The 18,600-nt window shown below is 39.7% G+C and overlaps 1 protein-coding gene across 1 annotated transcript; it reads right to left on the bottom strand.

Moving 5' to 3' along the window:
* Positions 1–509: 509 nt before the first annotated feature.
* LOC133226781 (FAS-associated factor 1-like) lies at positions 510–2,734 on the bottom strand. Its single transcript, XM_061380655.1, is given in 3 exon segments — positions 510–1,080; positions 1,082–2,219; positions 2,222–2,734. Coding segments are annotated over 3 exon segments (1,947 nt in total). The 5' UTR covers positions 2,652–2,734; the 3' UTR covers positions 510–701.
* Positions 2,735–18,600: the final 15,866 nt, after the last annotated feature.

The following is an 18,600-nucleotide window of genomic DNA, read 5'->3' as shown; positions in this document are numbered from 1 at the left end:
AAGGCTATTGCTGGACTGCCCTTACAGTTCAATTAGGTTCAGTCACTCAGTAGTGTCTGGCTCTTTGTGACCCTATGGACTGTAGCACGAAAGAAATAAAGTCTGTCACTGTTTCCACTATTTCCCCATCTATTTGCAACGAAGTGATGGGACCAGATGCCATGATCCTAGTTTTCTTAATGTTGAGTTTTAAGCCAACTTTTTCACTCTCCTCTTTCACTTTCATCAAGAGGCTCTTTAGTTCTTCTTCACTTTCTGCCATAAGGATGGTGCCATCTGCATATCTGAGTTTATGCAAGGACTGCCCTTGGTGCTTGTATATAAACAACCTGCGATGCAAAACATTCATGCCCCTCTGAGCAGTGAGGGATGAAGCCTGTGAGTGCACTCTTCACTGTTTCACTGTGGATGGTCTGGAGATGCAATTTAGAAGGATTATGTAACACTCAACCCTTGCTTATTCTCACAGCTACAACTGCCTCCCTGCTCTCTCTCTCTTTTTAAAAGTCTTTATTATTTATTTATTTTTTAATTTTAAGTAGCTATGTTTATTATTACTTTTTTCCAGCAATCTTGCAAGAGGCAGAAGTGTGACATTGAGTTGAGTGAGATGAGCGTGTAAATGGGTTGATGAGGAGCCCTCCTCTTGATGCAGGCCTCTGGCTTGTCAAGGAATGGCTGGTTCCACTGCTGAGCCATGTTCACTCTTTTGCTTCAAGGAAAAGGGTTTTTTGAGGGAACAACTTTACCTCCAATAATGACTTATTTGGGTCCAGCTGGGTTACATCTCTCCTAGGAAAGGTACTCAGTAACTTGAATTCATCCTATGGAAATCCTTTGGAAGCTACGAAATCAAAGACGATCTGGAGCTTATTGCTGGCTAGGAAACGCCACTCGAGGAACTCACCACTTGGGGTCCGGATCCGCAGTTTGCTCACAGGCTCAGCATTTTCTTCCTTTGGCTCAGGAGGCAAGGCCTGCTCTAAGGAGAGCCTGATGGCCTCACGTTCTTCTTCTTGTTCTTTTCGAATCTGTTCCAAACGAAACTGTTCTGCCATCTCTCTCTCATGAGCTTCCCTCTGCTCTGTCAGCCTCAAGTGAAAGGCGATAGGCCTCATCTTGCTCTCTCTTCACATTTTCTCTGGCTTCTCGTTCATCCTCATCCTTTATATCTTCCGGTTGTTGGGCTGTGAAGATCTCCATTGCAGCCATGAGTCTCATCATTAACTCATCCACTGTTGTGTTACCTTGTATCACATTTAACACTTCATTAGATGATCGCTTTCCCATAATAATCAGAAAAAGTGGAAACTGATCTGTTTTTTGAGTCCGAATGGTTTGGGCAACAACACTGCCAAAGTGTCTATTGCACATTGTCAGAAATCTTGCTCTGTTGGCATCCTTTGTCAGATCCCAAGCCCAGGTTATAAAATTTTGACTCAGATAAGAGACAATAGATTCAGCACAAAGCATTTGTGAGCAGAACATGTTGGTTAATACACTTTCATCACGGTGGAGGTAGATAGCAAGAAGCTTTCTATCTCGGGCTTTCACATAGAAGGCCTCTTGAAAAGCTGCTTCTAATGAGCCAATAAAAAATACAGGATGGCAGTCACCATATCTTGAAGAAAACTCTGCTGTAAATTGTAATAAGGCATCTCCTTCATTTCCTGCGTTTTCTGGCATCATTGGAGATTTTCTCAGGGCAGATGATGCCATGTCGAATACTTCTCCATCATCCACCCCAAATTCGGAAGCATCTTCAAAGTCATCTCCATCACTATCACTAACCATATGAACATCGGTGCTTTGCTCTTCAGATTGCTCCCGGGTCTGTGCAGGTGAAGATCTTCTTCCCACTGTAAGTCGATGGCAGGGATAAGAGAGCCCTGATTCAGCAAGACACATGGAGTCATCTGTGGCAGAAGTTGGCCAGCCCTCCCATAACTGATGGCGAACAGGGATACTCGTGAGGTCATACACATTTCTCTTTACCTCTTGAATGGTACTGCTTCCTGAGAAGTTCAGGTTGTACTCCCGCTGAACTTCTCGGTGGGTGATGATCAGCATGAAGTTTTGATTTAATGACTCCTGCAGGGCACCAGCATGACTAGATGATGAAGGTGGTGGCAAATCTGGGGTAAGGACATAAAGACTGTTGTTTTTTGGCAAGTGTAGTGATTTTAAGACGGTACTGTCTTCCACGTCTCCAGTCTTCAGTCTTTTAAAAGCATTTTAGACATAGGTATCTGAAGTTCACTTTCTAAAATCTGTTTAATTTCTCCAACAGTACAGCTGTCTTCCAGTACCACACCAACATTTCTGTCTCTGTACTCAACCCTGAAGTCCAGCATCCGCGGTTGCCTTTCTACAATTTGCCTAGATGGCATTACAGGTCGAAGTGCTGAAGAGGAAGAGGGAGCAGGAGCTGGAGCTGGGTGACTTGCTGGATCAAATGCAGGTCCTGATATAGTCTCACCTCCATAGTCACTTTGCAGAATGCCATTTTCCTGGGGTATTACACCATTAATAGCTGCCACCAAGTCCCGATTATTTTGTTCAAGCAGTGTAATAGCTTCATCAATGTTTTCAATGCCAATACATGCCTGAAAATCCGCCAGGATCATCTCCCGGTCCATGTTGGACGTCATGGCGGCCGCCGAGTTCCGCGGCTCCGGGAGCGAAGCGCGCACCTGGGAGGGAGACTGCGCCTCCTGCGGCCGTCGCCGCTGCCGCCGCCGGGCGCTGAAGGGCTGGCGGGCGAGCTGGCGGGCGGGCCGGCGGGCCCTAGAAGTCTTTATTGATTTTGTTACAACATTGTTTATATTTTATGTTTTGTTTTTTGGCCAGGAGGTAAATGGGATCTTAGCTTCTTGACCAGGGATCAAACCTGTGTTCCCTGTATTGGAAGGGGAGGTCTTAACCACTGGACCACCAGGAAGTCCCCTCCCTGTTGATATTTGAATAATTCATAGTTGATTTCTCCCCAAGACAGTTGGTATGACTGGTCTTTCTTCCCCAAACTATGTTCCCCAGGACTGACTTGGCTGTCTCTCTCTCTTCCCTCTAGTCTTACCTTAAATCTCATATTCTCAGGATATTAACTCTGACCCTTATTTAATACCCCCAATCCTCTTACCCTCTACATTTTTCCATTTCCATAGCTCTTATTGTCTTCTAACACTTGACACAGTTGCTTATTTTTGTTTTATTGTTTATTGTATCTTTCCCCTCTCAACACGATAAGCATCACAAAGGCAGGATTTTTTTTTCAAAATGCCCCGTTTCCACTGATACCTCCCAAATGCCTAGAACAGTGTTTTGATCATAGCATGGGCTAAATTAATTTTTGTCAAGTGAATCACATTTGTGAAGTGATTAGAATAGTTTCTTGTGGAAATCAAATAATTTCTTTAACAAATTCAGTGTATACTGTAAGAAAACTGTGTGCCTCAAAGCTCAGTCTCTTGAGCTCTCTGCAGGCATGCCTATGTGAGTCACTGTCATAAAAGGTCAATAAATGTCACCTAGGAACTGTATCCATCTCATGTGGTGAAACAACCTCTTATTCTTTGAAAGATTACCTCAGTGGCACAAATTTCAGTTCAGTGAAGGGCTCCTTTCATCTCCCCCTCAGGGCCTCTCACTGATAACTTCTGCAGCCCCATGATGCCAGCCCCCCACCCCAATAGAACTGACCAATTGCCAAGAAGTCCTCTAGTCCCAGAAGGGAGGTAGTGGTGGGGTGTGATCTTCAAAGAATTGTTCATGAGAGTACCCTGAAGAGGGGGAAAATTGGAAAGAACAGACAGTGCTTGCAGAACGCATTTTCTGGACTTGCTGGTCCCAGGGCCTTGGCTGTGATGGTCATGCCTCACCAAAGCACAGGTCCCATTGCATGTGGAGCCCTTGCCAGTATCTGCAGTGCTCACATTCACTTCAGGGGCCCCAGAGGGAGACCAACACACAGCCCCCATATTTATTCCTTTTAAGCTTCTCCCTTTCAAGGCACCAACTGGATGCTGAAAACTGATGAGCCCCAAACACTTTAATACATCCTTGGTTAAAAATTCAATTCAAGGTGGAGAATACAAAGTAAAATAACATTTTATGAAAAGCATGAAAAGGAGAGATAGTAACATAAGCAGATTTGAATTTCAGTCCTCTGGGAAAACTTATCCTTTTTTGTGACAGAGAGTTACGGGTTATTTAAAAAGTCATAAAAACAGCTATGGGCTTCCCTGGTGGCTCAGTGATAAAGAATCTGCTTGTAATGCAGGAGCCATCAGATCAGATCAGACCAGATCAGTCACTCAGTCGTGTCCGACTCTTTGCAACCCCATGAATCGCAGCACGCCAGGCCTCCCTGTCCATCACCAACTCCCGGAGTTCACTCAGACTCACGTCCATCGAGTCAGTGATGCCATCCAGCAATCTCATCCTCTGTCGTCCCCTTCTCCTCCTGTCCCCAATCCTTCCCAGCATCAGAGTCTTTTCCAATGAGTCAACTCTTCGCATGAGGTGGCCAAAGTACTGGAGTTTCAGCTTTAGCATCATTCCTTCCAAAGAAATCCCAGGGCTGATCTCCTTCAGAATGGACTGGTTGGATCTCCTTGCAGTCCAAGGGACTCTCACAAGTCTTCTCCAACACCACAGTTCAAAAGTATCAATTCTTCGGCACTCAGCCTTCTTCACAGTCCAACTCTCACATCCATACATGACCTCAGGAAAAACCATAGCCTTGACTAGACGAACCTTTGTTGGCAAAGTAATGTCTCTGCTTTTGAACATGCTATCTAGGTTGGTCATAACTTTCCTTCCAAGGAGTAAGCGTCTTTTAATTCATGGCTGCAGTCACCATCTGCAGTGATTTTGGAGCCCAGAAAAATAAAGTCTGACATTGTTTCCACTGTTTCCCCATCTATTTCCCATGAAGTGGTGGGACCGGATGCCATGATCTTCGTTTGCTGAATGTTGAGCTTTAAGCCAACTTTTTCACTCTCCACTTTCACTTTCATCAAGAGGCTTTTGAGTTCCTCTTCACGTTTTTCCATAAGGGTGGTGTCATCTGCACATCTGAGGTTATTGATATTTCTCCTGGCAATCTTGATTCCAGCTTGTGTTTCTTCCAGCCCAGCGTTTCTCATGATGTACTCTGCATATAAGTTAAACAAATAGGGTGAAAATACACAGCCTTGATGAACTCCTTTTCCTATTTGGAACCAGTCTGTTGTTCCATGTCCAGTTCTAACTGTTGCTTCCTGACCTGCATACAAATTTCTCAAGAGGCAGATCAGGTGGTCTGGTATTCCCATCTCTTTCAGAATTTTCCACAGTTGATTGTGATCCACATAGTCAAAGGCTTTGGCATAGTCAATAAAGCAGAAATAGATGTTTTTCTGGAACTCTCTTGCTTTTTCTATGATCCAGCAGATGTTGGCAATTTGATCTCTGGTTCCTCTGCCTTTTCTAAAACCAGCTTGAACATCAGGAAGTTCATGGTTCACGTATTGCTGAAGCCTGGCTTGGAGAATTTTGAGCATTACTTTACTAGCGTGTGAGATGAGTGCAATTGTGTGGTAGTTTGAGCATTCTTTGGCATTGCCTTTCTTTGGAATTGGAATGAAAACTGACCTTTTCCAGTCCTGTGGCCACTGCTGAGTTTTCCAAATTTGCTGGCATATTGAGTGCCGCACTTTCACAGCATCATCTTTCAGGATTTGGAATAGCTCAACTGGAATTCCATCACCTCCACTAGCTTTGTTCATAGTGATGCTTTCTAAGGCCCACTTGACTTCACATTCCAGGATGTCTGGCTCTAGGTCAGTGATCACACCATCGTGATTATCTGGGTTGTGAAGATCTTTTTTGTACAGTTCTTTTGTGTATTCTTGCCACCTCTTCTTAATATCTTCTGCTTCTGTTAGGTCCATACCATTTCTGTCCTTTATTGAGCTCATCTTTGCATGAAATGTTCCTTTGGTATCTCTGATTTTCTTGAAGACATCCCTAGTCTTTCCCATTCTGTTGTTTTCCTCTATTTCTTTGCATTTTTCTCTGAAGAAGGTTTTCTTATCTCTCCTTGCTATTCTTTGGAACTCTGCATTCAGATGTTTATATCTTTCCTTTTCTCCTTTGCTTTTTGCTTCTCTTCTTTTCACATCTATTTGTAAGGGCTCCCCAGACAGCCATTTTGCTTTTTTGCATTTCTTTTCTATGGGAATGGTCTTGATCCCTGTCTCCTGTACATGTCACAAACCTCATTCCATAGTTCATCAGGCACTCTATCTATCAGATCTAGGCCCTTAAATCTATTTCTCACTTCCACTGTATAATCATAAGGAATTTGATTTAGGTCATACCTGAATGGTCTAGTGGTTTTCCCTACTTTCTTCAATTTAAGTCTGAATTTGGCAATAAGGAGTTCATGGTCTGAGCCACAGTCAGCTCCTGGTCTTGTTTTTGCTGACTGTATAGAGCTTCTCCATCTTTGGCTGCAAAGAATATAATCAATCTGATTTCAGGAGACTCATATTCAATTCCTGAATTGGGACGATCCCATGGAGGAGGGCATGACAACCCACTTCAGTATTCTTGCCTGGAGAATCCCATGGACAGAGGAGCCTGGCAGACCCCTGGTAGTCCAGTGGGTTGAAAAGAGTCGGACACAACTGTGCTACTGAGCCGGCAGGCACAAAAACATCTATAACATTATTAAGGTGGGAGTGGGACAAAGTTCCTATTTATATTAGATACATGCATATTCTCTCCTTTGTCATCATAAAATTGATTCCCAGGTTAATCCTTTTGCAAGAAGTTTTCTTGTAATAAATTTTTATTAAGTTAAAAAATGCATTCGTTGTGAAATGTAACCCTTCATACTAGGATTCAAAGATTATATGGATGCTTATAGTAGGAAACTGCATTTATGAAAATTACATATTAGAGAAAATAAACTATAGAGAAAGGATCTTGCTCAGTTATACTGAGCTTCACTGGTGGCTCAGTGGTAAAGAATCTGCCTGCCGATGCAAGAGATACAGGTTCGATCCCTGGGTCGGCAAGATCCCCTGGAGAAGGAAATGGCAACCCACTCCAGTGTTCTTGCCTGGAAAATCCCATGGACGGAGGAACCTGTTGGCTACAGTCCAATGGGCCTGCAAAGGAGTCAGGCATGACTTAGCAACTAAACAACAACAACATATACATCCTTATTTATTTATTTAACATTCTCTTTCTTTATAGGTGATTACAAGATATTGAGTATATTTTCCTGTGCTATCTAGTAGGTCCTTATTGATTATCTGTTTTATATATAGCACTGTGTATATTTTAATCCCAAACTTCTCATTTATTCCTTCCCCCCCTTTGTAATCATGTTTGTTTTCTATGTCTGTGAATCTATGTCAGTTTTTCAAACAAATTTATTTGTATTCCTTTTTTAGATTCCACATATAAGCAGTATTATGTGATATTTGTTTTTGACTTACTTCACTTAGTATCATAATCTCCAGGTCCATTCATGTTGTTGCAAATGGCATTATTTCACCTTTTTATGTCTGAGTAATATTCCATCGTATATATGTCCCACATCTTCTTTATCCAGTCCTCTGTTGATGGACATTTAGGTTGCTTCCACGTCTTGACTATTGTAAACAGTACTGCAATAAACACTGGGGTGCATGTATCCTTTCAGATTACGGTTTTCTCTGGATATATGCACAGGAGTGGGCTGGCTCGGTCATGTGGTAGCTCTATTCTTAGTTTCTTTAGGAATCTCCATACTGTTCTCCGTAGTGGCTGTACCAATTTACATTCCTGCCAACAGTGTAGAAGGGTTCCCTTTCCTCCACACTGTTTCCAGCATTTACTGTTTGTAGACTTTTTGAGGATGGTCAATCTGACTGATGTAAGGTGATACCTCATTGTAGTTTTGATTTGCATTTCTCTAATAATCAGCAATATTGAGCATCTTTTCATGTGCTTTGGGTCATCTGTATGTCTTCTTTGGAGAAATGTTTATTTAGACCTTTTGCCCATTGTTTGATTTTTTTTTTTTTTCATATTGAGCTATATGAGCTGTTTTTATGTTTTAGAGGTTAATCCCTTGTGGGTAACTTCATTTGCAAATATTTTCTCCCATTGTGTGGGTTGTCTTTTTGTTTTATTTATGGTTTTCTTTGCTGTGAAGAAGGTTTTGAGCTTAGTTAGGTTCCATTTATTTATTTTTGCTTTCATTTTCATTACTCTAGGAGATGGATTCAAAAAGATACTGCTGCGATTTATGTCACAGAGTCTTCTGCCTATGTTTGTCCCTGGGATAAGTTCTACTTGATCATAGAGTATGATTCTTTTATTTATTTATTTATTTCAGTGGAAACAATGGCAGACTTTATTTTTTTGGGCTCCCAAATCACTGCAGATGGTGACTGAAGCCGTGAAATTAAAAAATGCTTACCCCTTGGAAGAAAAGTTATGACCAATCTAGAAAGAATTTTAAAAAGCAGAGACATTACTTTGCCAACAAAGGTCCATCTAGCCAAGGCTATGGTTTTCCCAGTAGTTATGTATGGATGTGAGAGTTGGACTATAAAGAGAGCTGAGTGCCAAAGAATTGATGCTTTTTTTTTGGGGGGGGGGGGAGCATAATTACTTTTATTTTATTAATTTTTAAAAAATATAAATTTATTTATTTTAACTGGAGGCTAATTACTTTACAATATTGTATTGGTTTTGCCATACATCAACATGAATCTGCCACAGGTATACACGTGTTCCCCATCCTGAACCCCCTCTCCCTCCTCCCTCCCCGTACCATCCCTCTGGGTCATCCCAGTGCACCAGCCCCGAGGATCCTGTATCCTGCATCGAACTTGGACTGGCGATTTGTTTCTTATATGATATTATACATGTTTCAATGTCATTCTCCCAAATCATCCCACCCTCTCCCTCTCCCACAGAGTCCAAAATACTGTTCTATACATCTGTGTCTCTTTTGCTGTCTCGCATACAGGGTTATTGTTACGATCTTTCTAAATTCCATATATATGTGTTAGTATGCTGTATTGGTGTTTTTCTTTTTGGCTTCTTTCACTCTGTATAATAGGCTCCAGTTTCATCCACCTCACTAGAACTGATTCAAATGTGTTCTTTTTAATGGCTGGGGAATTCTCCATTGTTTATATGTACCACAGCTTTCTTATCCATTCATCTGCTGATGGACATCTAGGTTGCTTCCATGTCCTGGCTATTATAAACATTGCTGCGATGAATATTGGGGTACATGTGTCTCTTTCAATTCTGGTTTCCTCAGTGTGTATGCCCAGCAGTGGGATTGCTGGGTCGTATGGCAGTTCTATTTCCAGTTTTTTAAGGAATCTCCACAGTGTTCTCCATAGTGGTTGTACTAGTTTGCATTCCCAACAGTGTAAGAGGGTTCCCTTTTTGTATGATCCTTTTAATGTTTTGCTTGCTTGATTGATTTGATAGTATTTTGTTGAGGATTTTTGCATTTTTGTTCATCAGTGATATTGGCCTGTAATTTTCTTTGTTTTTATGATATCTTTGTCTGGTTTTGGTATCAGGATGATGGTGTCCTCGTAGACTGAGTTTGAAAGTGTTTCTTCCTCTGCAATTTTTTGGAATAGTTTAAGAAGAATAGGTGCTAACTCTTATTTAAATGTTTGATAGAATTTGCCTGTGAACACTTCTGGTCCTGGACTTCTGTGTGTTGAGAATTTTTAAATTGCAGACTCAGTTGTAGTACTTATAATCAGTCTGTTCACATATTCTATTTCTTCCTGGTTCAGTCTTTGGAGATTGTACCTTTTTAAGAATGTGTCCATTTCTTCTAGGTTGTCCATTTTATTGGCATATAGTGGTTTGTAGTAGTCTCTTTTGGTTCTTCGTATTTCTGTGATGTCGATTGTAACTTCCTCATTTTTATTTTCCACTCTTATTGATTTGAGCCCTCTCCCCCTTTTTTCCCTTGATGGATCTGGCTAAAGATTTATCAGTTTTATTTATTTTCTCAAAGAACCATCTTTAAGTTTATTGATTTTTTCTATTGTTTGTTTTAAATTTCTATTTCATGAATTTGCTTCTGATTTTTATGATTTCTTTCCTTCTGATAACTGTAGGCTTTATTTGTTATTATTCTCTACTTGAATTCAATGTATTATTAGGTTATTTGTTTGAGATTTTTCCATAGCCATTTTAAATAAAAATAGAAAAATAATCCTAAAATTCATATGAAACCTGAAAAGACCCCAAATAGCCAAACAATACTGTGTGAGAAGAACACAACTGGAGACATAACACTTCCTGATTTCAAAATATATACAAAGCTACAGTATGGCACTGGCAGGTACTCGTCTTTAACAAGGGTGCCAAGAACACACAATGGGGAAAGGATAGTCTGTCTTCAATAGTTTTGCGAAGACTGGATATCAACATCCAAAAACATAAAATTGGACCCTTATCTTGAGTCAACTATTAACTGTGAAAAGTCAAACAACTGCACTACAAAACTTTCTGTAAGAAATTCAAAGAATTCACATGAACACGTGTAGCTTTAAAAAATTTCAGTTCACTGATGTCCCAAAGTACATGAGGCATAAACTGTGGCCTGTGTTCTTGAAGTAATTTGGACATAAACTATTCAGCCACAGAAATACTAATACAAGAGAGTGTCCACTGACTTCACATAAAAAAGTGTCTGGAGAATATGGATTTTTTTTGTAGTGGTAATTACAAAAAGACATAAGAATTTTTAGGGCAATGTACTTTTTCCAGAATAGACTTAAAAAAAAGGGAAAAAAAAGTGATAATAAAGACACTTATAACATTCAAAACTTACTGGCTATAGGAAAAAAAAAAGCTTAAAAAATCGAAATCTGGTTGATTTACAATATTGTGTAAGTTTTCAGGTGTACAGCAAAGTGATGCAGTTGTATACATACATATACATGTTTCCAGATTATTTTCTGTTTTGGGTTATTTCAAGTTATTGAATATAGTTCCCTGGGGCATATAGTAAAATTTTGTTGCTTATTTATTTTCTGTATGTAGTTTGTATCTGTTAACCCCTTTCTCCTAATTTATACTCCCCCCTCTTTTCCCTTTGGGAAACATAGATTCAGGTAGAGGAAACCCAAGCCTTCTCATGCCCAAAGACTTTGTTTTCTCAGGTGGCCACTTACCATTCAGATATTTGGGACCATGAACAGTAACATACAGTGGCTACTGTTCCTCATTCTTTTACTCCAAGACTGTCTTCCAGCCAGATCTGGGCTTATTTCTGAGGTTAAAATCTGAACTATGGGCTAGAACCCACTTTAGTGTCTCAAGGATATTTTCAGGGATAAGAGCGTTTGGAACTCAGGAAGCTGAGGAGAAAGCTGACAGAAAAAAGTAATTCTGAATACTTGTGGTCAATAGATTAATTCCTTGTACAAAATGACAGTGTTTAATGTGGAAGGAAAAATTAGAGAAAAAAATTAAATGTTGGTATGCTGGTGCATCCATTGGTATATCTATGTTGTTTCAGAAATTCTGCATTTGGGGCCTCAAACAAGTAGGGAAATGTTTTTACTGCATGAAAACAATGATTTTCTTGTATTTCTACTCACTGCAGTATTCCAGCTTTATACTGGATGACATCCTAACACGAGAGCTTTTCTTTCAACTCTCTGACTGTCCTTCAACTTAGGAGGTTGAACAAGAAATTATGGTTAAAGTTGAAAACCTGGGCTTGCAAAGCTTTGAAATAGATTTTTCAGAGCTCCAGAGGAAGATATATACCATGAATTCCTGTGTATTTTCTCAAAGTTCAGTTCAGTTCAGTTCAGTCTCTCAGTCGTGTCCGACTCTTTGCATGAACCGCAGCACGCCAGGGCTCCCTGTCCATCACCAACTTCCGGAGTCCACCCAAACCTATGTTCATTGAGTTAGTGATGCCATCCAACCATCTCATCCTCTGTCATCCCCTTCTCTTCCTGCCCTCAACCTTTCCCAGCATCAGGTTCTTTTCAAATGAGTCAGCTCTTTGCATCAGGTGGCCAGAGTACTGGAGTTTCAGCTTCAGCATCAGTCCTTCCAATGAATATTCAGGACTGATTTCCTTTAGGATGGACTGGTTGGATCTCCTTGCAGTCCAGGGGATTCTCAAGAGTTTTCTCCAACAACACAGTTCAAAAGCATCAATTCTTCAGCATTCAGCTTTCTTTATAGTTCAACTCTCACATCCATACATGACTATTGAAAAAACCATAGCTTTGAGTAGACGGACCTTTGTTGGCAAAGTAATGTCTCTGCTTTTTGATATGCTGTCTAGGTTGGTCATAGCTTTTCTTCCAAGGAGTAGGTGTCTTTTAATTTCATGGCTGCAGTCACCATCTGCAGTGATTTTGGAGCCCAAGAAAATAAAGGCTCTCACTGTTTCCATTGTTTCCCCATCTATTTGCCATGGAGTGATGGAACTGGATGCCATGATCATAGTTTTTTGAATATTGAGTTTTTTTTTTTTTTTTATGAATTTTTTTAAAATTTTATTTTATTTTTAAACTTTACATAATTGTATTAGTTTTGCCAAACATCAAAATGAATCCACCACAGGTATACATGTGTTCCCCATCCTGAACCCTCCTCCCTCCTCCCTCCCCATACCATCCCTCTGGGTCGTCCCAGTGCACTAGCCCCAAGCATCCAGTATCGTGCATCGAACCTGGACTGGCAACTCGTTTCTTACATGATATTTTACATGTTACAATGTCATTCTCCCAAATCTTCCCACCCTCTCCCTCTCCCACAGAGTCCATAAGACTGTTCTATACATCAGTGTCTCTTTTGCTGTCTCGTACACAGGGTTAGTGTTACCATCTTTCTAAATTCCATATATATGCGTTAGAATACTGTATTTATGTTTTTCCTTCTGGCTTACTTCACTCTGTATAATAGGCTCCAGTTTCATCCACCTCATTAGAACTGATTCAAATGTATTCTTTTTAATGGCTGAGTAATACTCCATTGTGTATATGTACCACAGCTTTCTTATCCATTCATCTGCTGATGGACATCTAGGTTGCTTCCATGTCTTGGCTATTATAAACAGTGCTGCGATGAACATTGGGGTACACGTGTCTCTTTCCCTTCTGGTTTCCTCAGTGTATATCCCCAGCAGTGGGGTTGCTGGATCATAAGGCAGTTCTATTTCCAGTTTTTTAAGGAATCTCCACACTGTTCTCCATAGTGGCTGTACTAGTTTGCATTCCCACCAACAGTGTAAGAGGGTTCCCTTTTCTCCACATCCTCTCCAGCATTTATTATTTGTAGACTTTTGGATCGCAGCCATTCTGACTGGTGTGAAATGGTACCTCATAGTGGTTTTGATTTGCATTTCTCTGATAATGAGTGATGTTGAGCATCTTTTCATGTGTTTGTTAGCCATCTGTATGTCTTTTTTGGAGAAATGTCTATTTAGTTCTTTGGCCCATTTTTTGATTGGGTCGTTTATTTTTATGGAGTTGAGCTGTAGGAGTTGCTTGTATATTTTTGAGATTAGTTGTTTGTCGGTTGCTTCATTTGCTATTATTTTCTCCCATTCTGAAGGCTGTCTTTTCACCTTGCTAATAGTTTCCTTTGATGTGCAGAAGCTTTTAAGGTTAATTAGGTCCCATTTGTTTATTTTTGCTTTTATTTCCAACATTCTGGGAGGTGGGTCATAGAGGATCCTGCTGTGATGTATGTCGGAGAGTGTTTTGCCTATGTTCTCCTCTAGGAGTTTTATAGTTTCTGGTCTTACGTTTAGATCTTTAATCCATTTTGAGTTTATTTTTGTGTATGGTGTTAGAAAGTGGTCCAGTTTCATTCTTTTACAAGTGGTTGACCAGATTTCCCAGCACCACTTGTTAAAGAGATTGTCTTTAATCCATTGTATATTCTTGCCTCCTTTGTCGAAGATAAGGTGTCCATATATGCGTGGATTTATCTCTGGGCTTTCTATTTTATTCCATTGATCAATATTTCTGTCTTTGTGCCAGTACCATACTGTCTTGATAACTGTGGCTTTGTAGTAGAGCCTGAAGTCAGGCAGGTTGATTCCTCCAGTTCCATTCTTCTTTCTCAAGATCGCTTTGGCTATTCGAGGTTTTTTGTATTTCCATACAAATTGTGAAATTATTTGTTCTAGCTCTGTGAAGAATACTGTTGGTAGCTTGATAGGGATTGCGTTGAATCTATAAATTGCTTTGGGTAGTATACTCATTTTCACTATATTGATTCTTCCAATCCATGAACATGGTATATTTCTCCATCTATTAGTGTCCTCTTTGATTTCTTTCACCAGTGTTTTATAGTTGTCTATATATAGGTCTTTAGTTTCTTTAGGTAGATATATTCCTAAGTATTTTATTCTTTCCGTTGCAATGGTGAATGGAATTGTTTCCTTAATTTCTCTTTCTGTTTTCTCATTATTAGTATATAGGAATGCAAGGGATTTCTGTGTGTTGATTTTATATCCTGCAACTTTACTGTAGTCATTGATTATTTCTAGTAATTTTCTGGTGGACTCTTTAGGGTTTTCTATGTAGAGGATCATGTCATCTGCAAATAGTGAGAGTTTTACTTCTTCTTTTCCAATTTGGATTCCTTTTATTTCTTTTTCTGCTCTGATTGCTGTGGCCAAAACTTCCAAAACTATGTTGAATAGTAATGGTGAAAGTGGGCACCCTTGTCTTGTTCCTGACTTTAGAGGAAATGCTTTCAATTTTTCACCATTGAGGATAATGTTTGCAGTGGGTTTGTCATATATAGCTTTTATTATGTTGAGGTATGTTCCTTCTATTCCTGCTTTCTGGAGAGTTTTTATCATAAATGGATGTTGAATTTTGTCAAAGGCTTTCTCTGCATCTATTGAGATAATCATATGGTTTTTATTTTTCAATTTGTTAATGTGGTGTATTACATTGATTGATTTGCGGATATTGAAGAATCCTTGCATCCCGGGGATAAAGCCCACTTGATCATGGTGTATGATCTTTTTAATGTGTTGTTGGATTCTGATTGCTAGAATTTTGTTAAGGATTTTTGCATCTATGTTCATCAGTGATATTGGCCTGTAGTTTTCTTTTTTTGTGGGATCTTTGTCAGGTTTTGGTATTAGGGTGATGGTGGCCTCATAGAATGAGTTTGGAAGTTTACCTTCCTCTGCAATTTTCTGGAAGAGTTTGAGCAGGATAGGTGTTAGCTCTTCTCTAAATTTTTGGTAGAATTCAGCTGTGAAGCCGTCTGGACCGGGGCTTTTGTTTGCTGGAAGATTTTTGATTACAGTTTCAATTTCCATGCTTGTGATGGGTCTGTTAAGATTTTCTATTTCTTCCTGGTCCAGTTTTGGAAAGTTGTACTTTTCTAAGAATTTGTCCATTTCTTCCACGTTGTCCATTTTATTGGCATATAATTGTTGATAGTAGTCTCTTATGATCCTTTGTATTTCTGTGTTGTCTGTTGTGATCTCTCCATTTTCGTTTCTAATTTTGTTGATTTGATTTTTCTCCCTTTGTTTCTTGATGAGTCTGGCTAATGGTTTGTCAATTTTATTTATCCTTTCAAAGAACCAGCTTTTGGTTTTGTTGATTTTTGCTATGGTCTCTTTTGTTTCTTTTGCATTTATTTCTGCTCTAATTTTTAAGATTTCTTTCCTTCTACTAACCCTGGGGTTCTTCATTTCTTCCTTTTCTAGTTGCTTTAGGTGTAGAGTTAGGTTATTTATTTGACTTTTTTCTTGTTTCTTGAGGTGTGCCTGTATTGCTATGAACTTTCCCCTTAGGACTGCTTTTACCGTGTCCCACAGGTTTTGGGTTGTTGTGTTTTCATTTTCATTCGTTTCTATGCAAATTTTGATTTCTTTTTTGATTTCTTCTGTGATTTGTTGGTTATTCAGCAGCGTGTTGTTCAGCCTCCATATGTTGGAATTTTTAATAGTTTTTCTCCTGTAATTGAGATCTAATCTTACTGCATTGTGGTCAGAAAAAATGCTTGGAATGATTTCTATCTTTTTGAATTTACCAAGGCTAGCTTTATGGCCCAGGATGTGATCTATCCTGGAGAAGGTTCCATGTGCGCTTGAGAGAAAGGTGAAATTCATTGTTTTGGGATGAAATGACCTATAGATATCAATTAGGTCTAACTGGTCTATTGTATCATTTAAAGTTTGTGTTTCCTTGTTAATTTTCTGTTTAGTTGATCTATCCATAGGTGTGAGTGGGGTATTAAAGTCTCCCACTATTATTGTGTTATTGTTAATTTCTCCTTTCATACTTGTTAGCATTTGTCTTACGTACTGTGGTGCTCCCGTGTTGGGTGCATATATATTTATAATTGTTATATCTTCTTCTTGGATTGATCCTTTGATCATTATGTAGTGACCTTCTTTGTCTCTTTTCACAGCCTTTGTTTTAAAGTCTATTTTATCTGATATGAGTATTGCTACTCCTGCTTTCTTTTGGTCCCTATTTGCATGGAAAATCTTTTTCCAGCCCTTCACTTTCAGTCTGTATGTGTCCCCTGTTTTGAGGTGGGTCTCTTGTAGACAACATATGTAGGGGTCTTGTTTTTGTATCCATTCAGCCAGTCTTTGTCTTTTGGTTGGGGCATTCAACCCATTTACGTTTAAGGTAATTACTGATAAGTATGTTCCCGTTGCCATTTACTTTATTGTTTTGGGTTCGAGTTTATACACCGTTTTTGTGTTTCCTGTCTAGAGAATATCCTTTAGTATTTGTTGGAGAGCTGGTTTGGTGGTGCAGAATTCTCTCAGCTTTTGCTTGTCTGAAAAGCTTTTGATTTCTCCTTCATACTTGAATGAGATCCTTGCTGGGTACAATAATCTGGGCTGTAGGTTATTTTCTTTCATCATTTTAAGTATGTCTTGCCATTCCCTCCTGGCTTGAAGAGTTTCTATTGAAAGATCAGCTGTTATCCTTATGGGAATTCCCTTGTGTGTTATTTGTTGTTTCTCCCTTGCTGCTTTTAATATTTGTTCTTTGTGTTTGATCTTTGTTAATTTGATTAATATGTGTCTTGGGGTGTTTCTCCTTGGGTTTATCCTGTTTGGTACTCTCTGGGTTTCTTGGACTTGGGTGATTATTTCCTTCCCCATTTTAGGGAAGTTTTCCACTATTATCTCCTCAAGTATTTTCTCATGGTCTTTCTTTTTGTCTTCTTCTTCTGGAACCCCTATGATTCGAATGTTGTAGCGTTTAATATTGTCCTGGAGGTCTCTGAGATTGTCCTCATTTCTTTTAATTCGTTTTTCTTTTATCCTCTCTGATTCATTTATTTCTACCATTCTATCTTCTAATTCACTAATCCTGTCTTCTGCCTCTGTTATTCTACTATTTGTTGCCTCCAGAGTGTTTTTAATTTCACTTATTGCATTATTCATTATATATTGACTCTTTTTTATTTCTTCTAGGTCCTTGTTAAACCTTTCTTGCATCTTCTCAATCCTTGTCTCCAGGCTATTTATCTGTGATTCCATTTTAGTTTCAAGATTTTGGATCAATTTCACTATCATTATTCGGAATTCTTTATCAGGTAGATTCCCTATCTCTTCCTCTTTTGTTTGGTTTGGTGGGCATTTATCCTGTTCCTTTATCTGCTGAGTATTCCTCTGTCTCTTCATCTTGTTTAAATTGCTGAGTTTGGGGTGTCCTTTCTGTATTCTGGCAGTTTGTGGAGTTCTCTTTATTGTGGTGTTTCCTCGCTGTGTGTGGGTTTGTACAGGTGGCTTGTCAAGGTTTCCTGGTTAGGGAAGCTTGTGTCGGTGTTCTGGTGGGTGGAGCTGTATTTCTTCTCTCTGGAGTGCAATGAAATGTCCAGTAATGAGTTATGAGATGTCTATAGTTTTGGGGTGACTTTGGGCAGCCTGTATCTTGAAGCTCAGGGCTGTGTTCCTTTGTTGCTGGAGAATTTGCTTGGTATGCCTTGCCCTGGAACTTATTGGTCCTTGTGTGGTGCTTGGTTTCAGTGTCGGTATGGAGGCATTTGATGAGCTCCTGTGAATGAATGTTCCTTGGAGTCAGGAGTTCCCTGGAGTCAGGGTTTGGACTTAAGTCTCCTGCTTCCGATTATCGGTCTTATTTTTACAGTAGTTTCAAAACTTCTCTTTCTATACAGCACCATTGATAAAACATCTACATTAAAGATGATAAGTTTCTCTACAGTGAGGGTCACTCAGAGAGGTTCACAGGGTTACATGGAGAAGAGAAGAGGGAGGAGGGAGTTAGAGGTGACCCAAATGAGATGAGGTGAATCAATAGTGGAGAGAGTGGGCTAGCCAGTAGTCACTTCCTTATGTGCACTCCACAACTGGACCACTCAGAGATGTTCACGGGGTTATACAGAGAAGAGAAGAAGGAGGAAGGTAACAGAGGTGGCCAGAAGGATAAAAGGGGGAATGAAAAGGAGGGAGACAGATCCAGCCAGTAATCAGTTCCCTAAGTGTTCTCCACCGTCTGGAACACACAGAAATTCACAGAGTTGGGTAGAGTAGAGAGGGGTTAGGGAGGAGACACAGGCGACCTGGTGGAGAAAAAGGGGGGT

The sequence above is a fragment of the Bos javanicus genome, chromosome 15, assembly GCF_032452875.1.
Source record: "Bos javanicus breed banteng chromosome 15, ARS-OSU_banteng_1.0, whole genome shotgun sequence".
Classification (NCBI taxonomy): domain Eukaryota; kingdom Metazoa; phylum Chordata; class Mammalia; order Artiodactyla; family Bovidae; genus Bos; species Bos javanicus.
The sequence above is the reverse complement of the archived record's forward strand: the minus strand, read 5'-3'. Positions and strand labels throughout refer to the sequence as shown.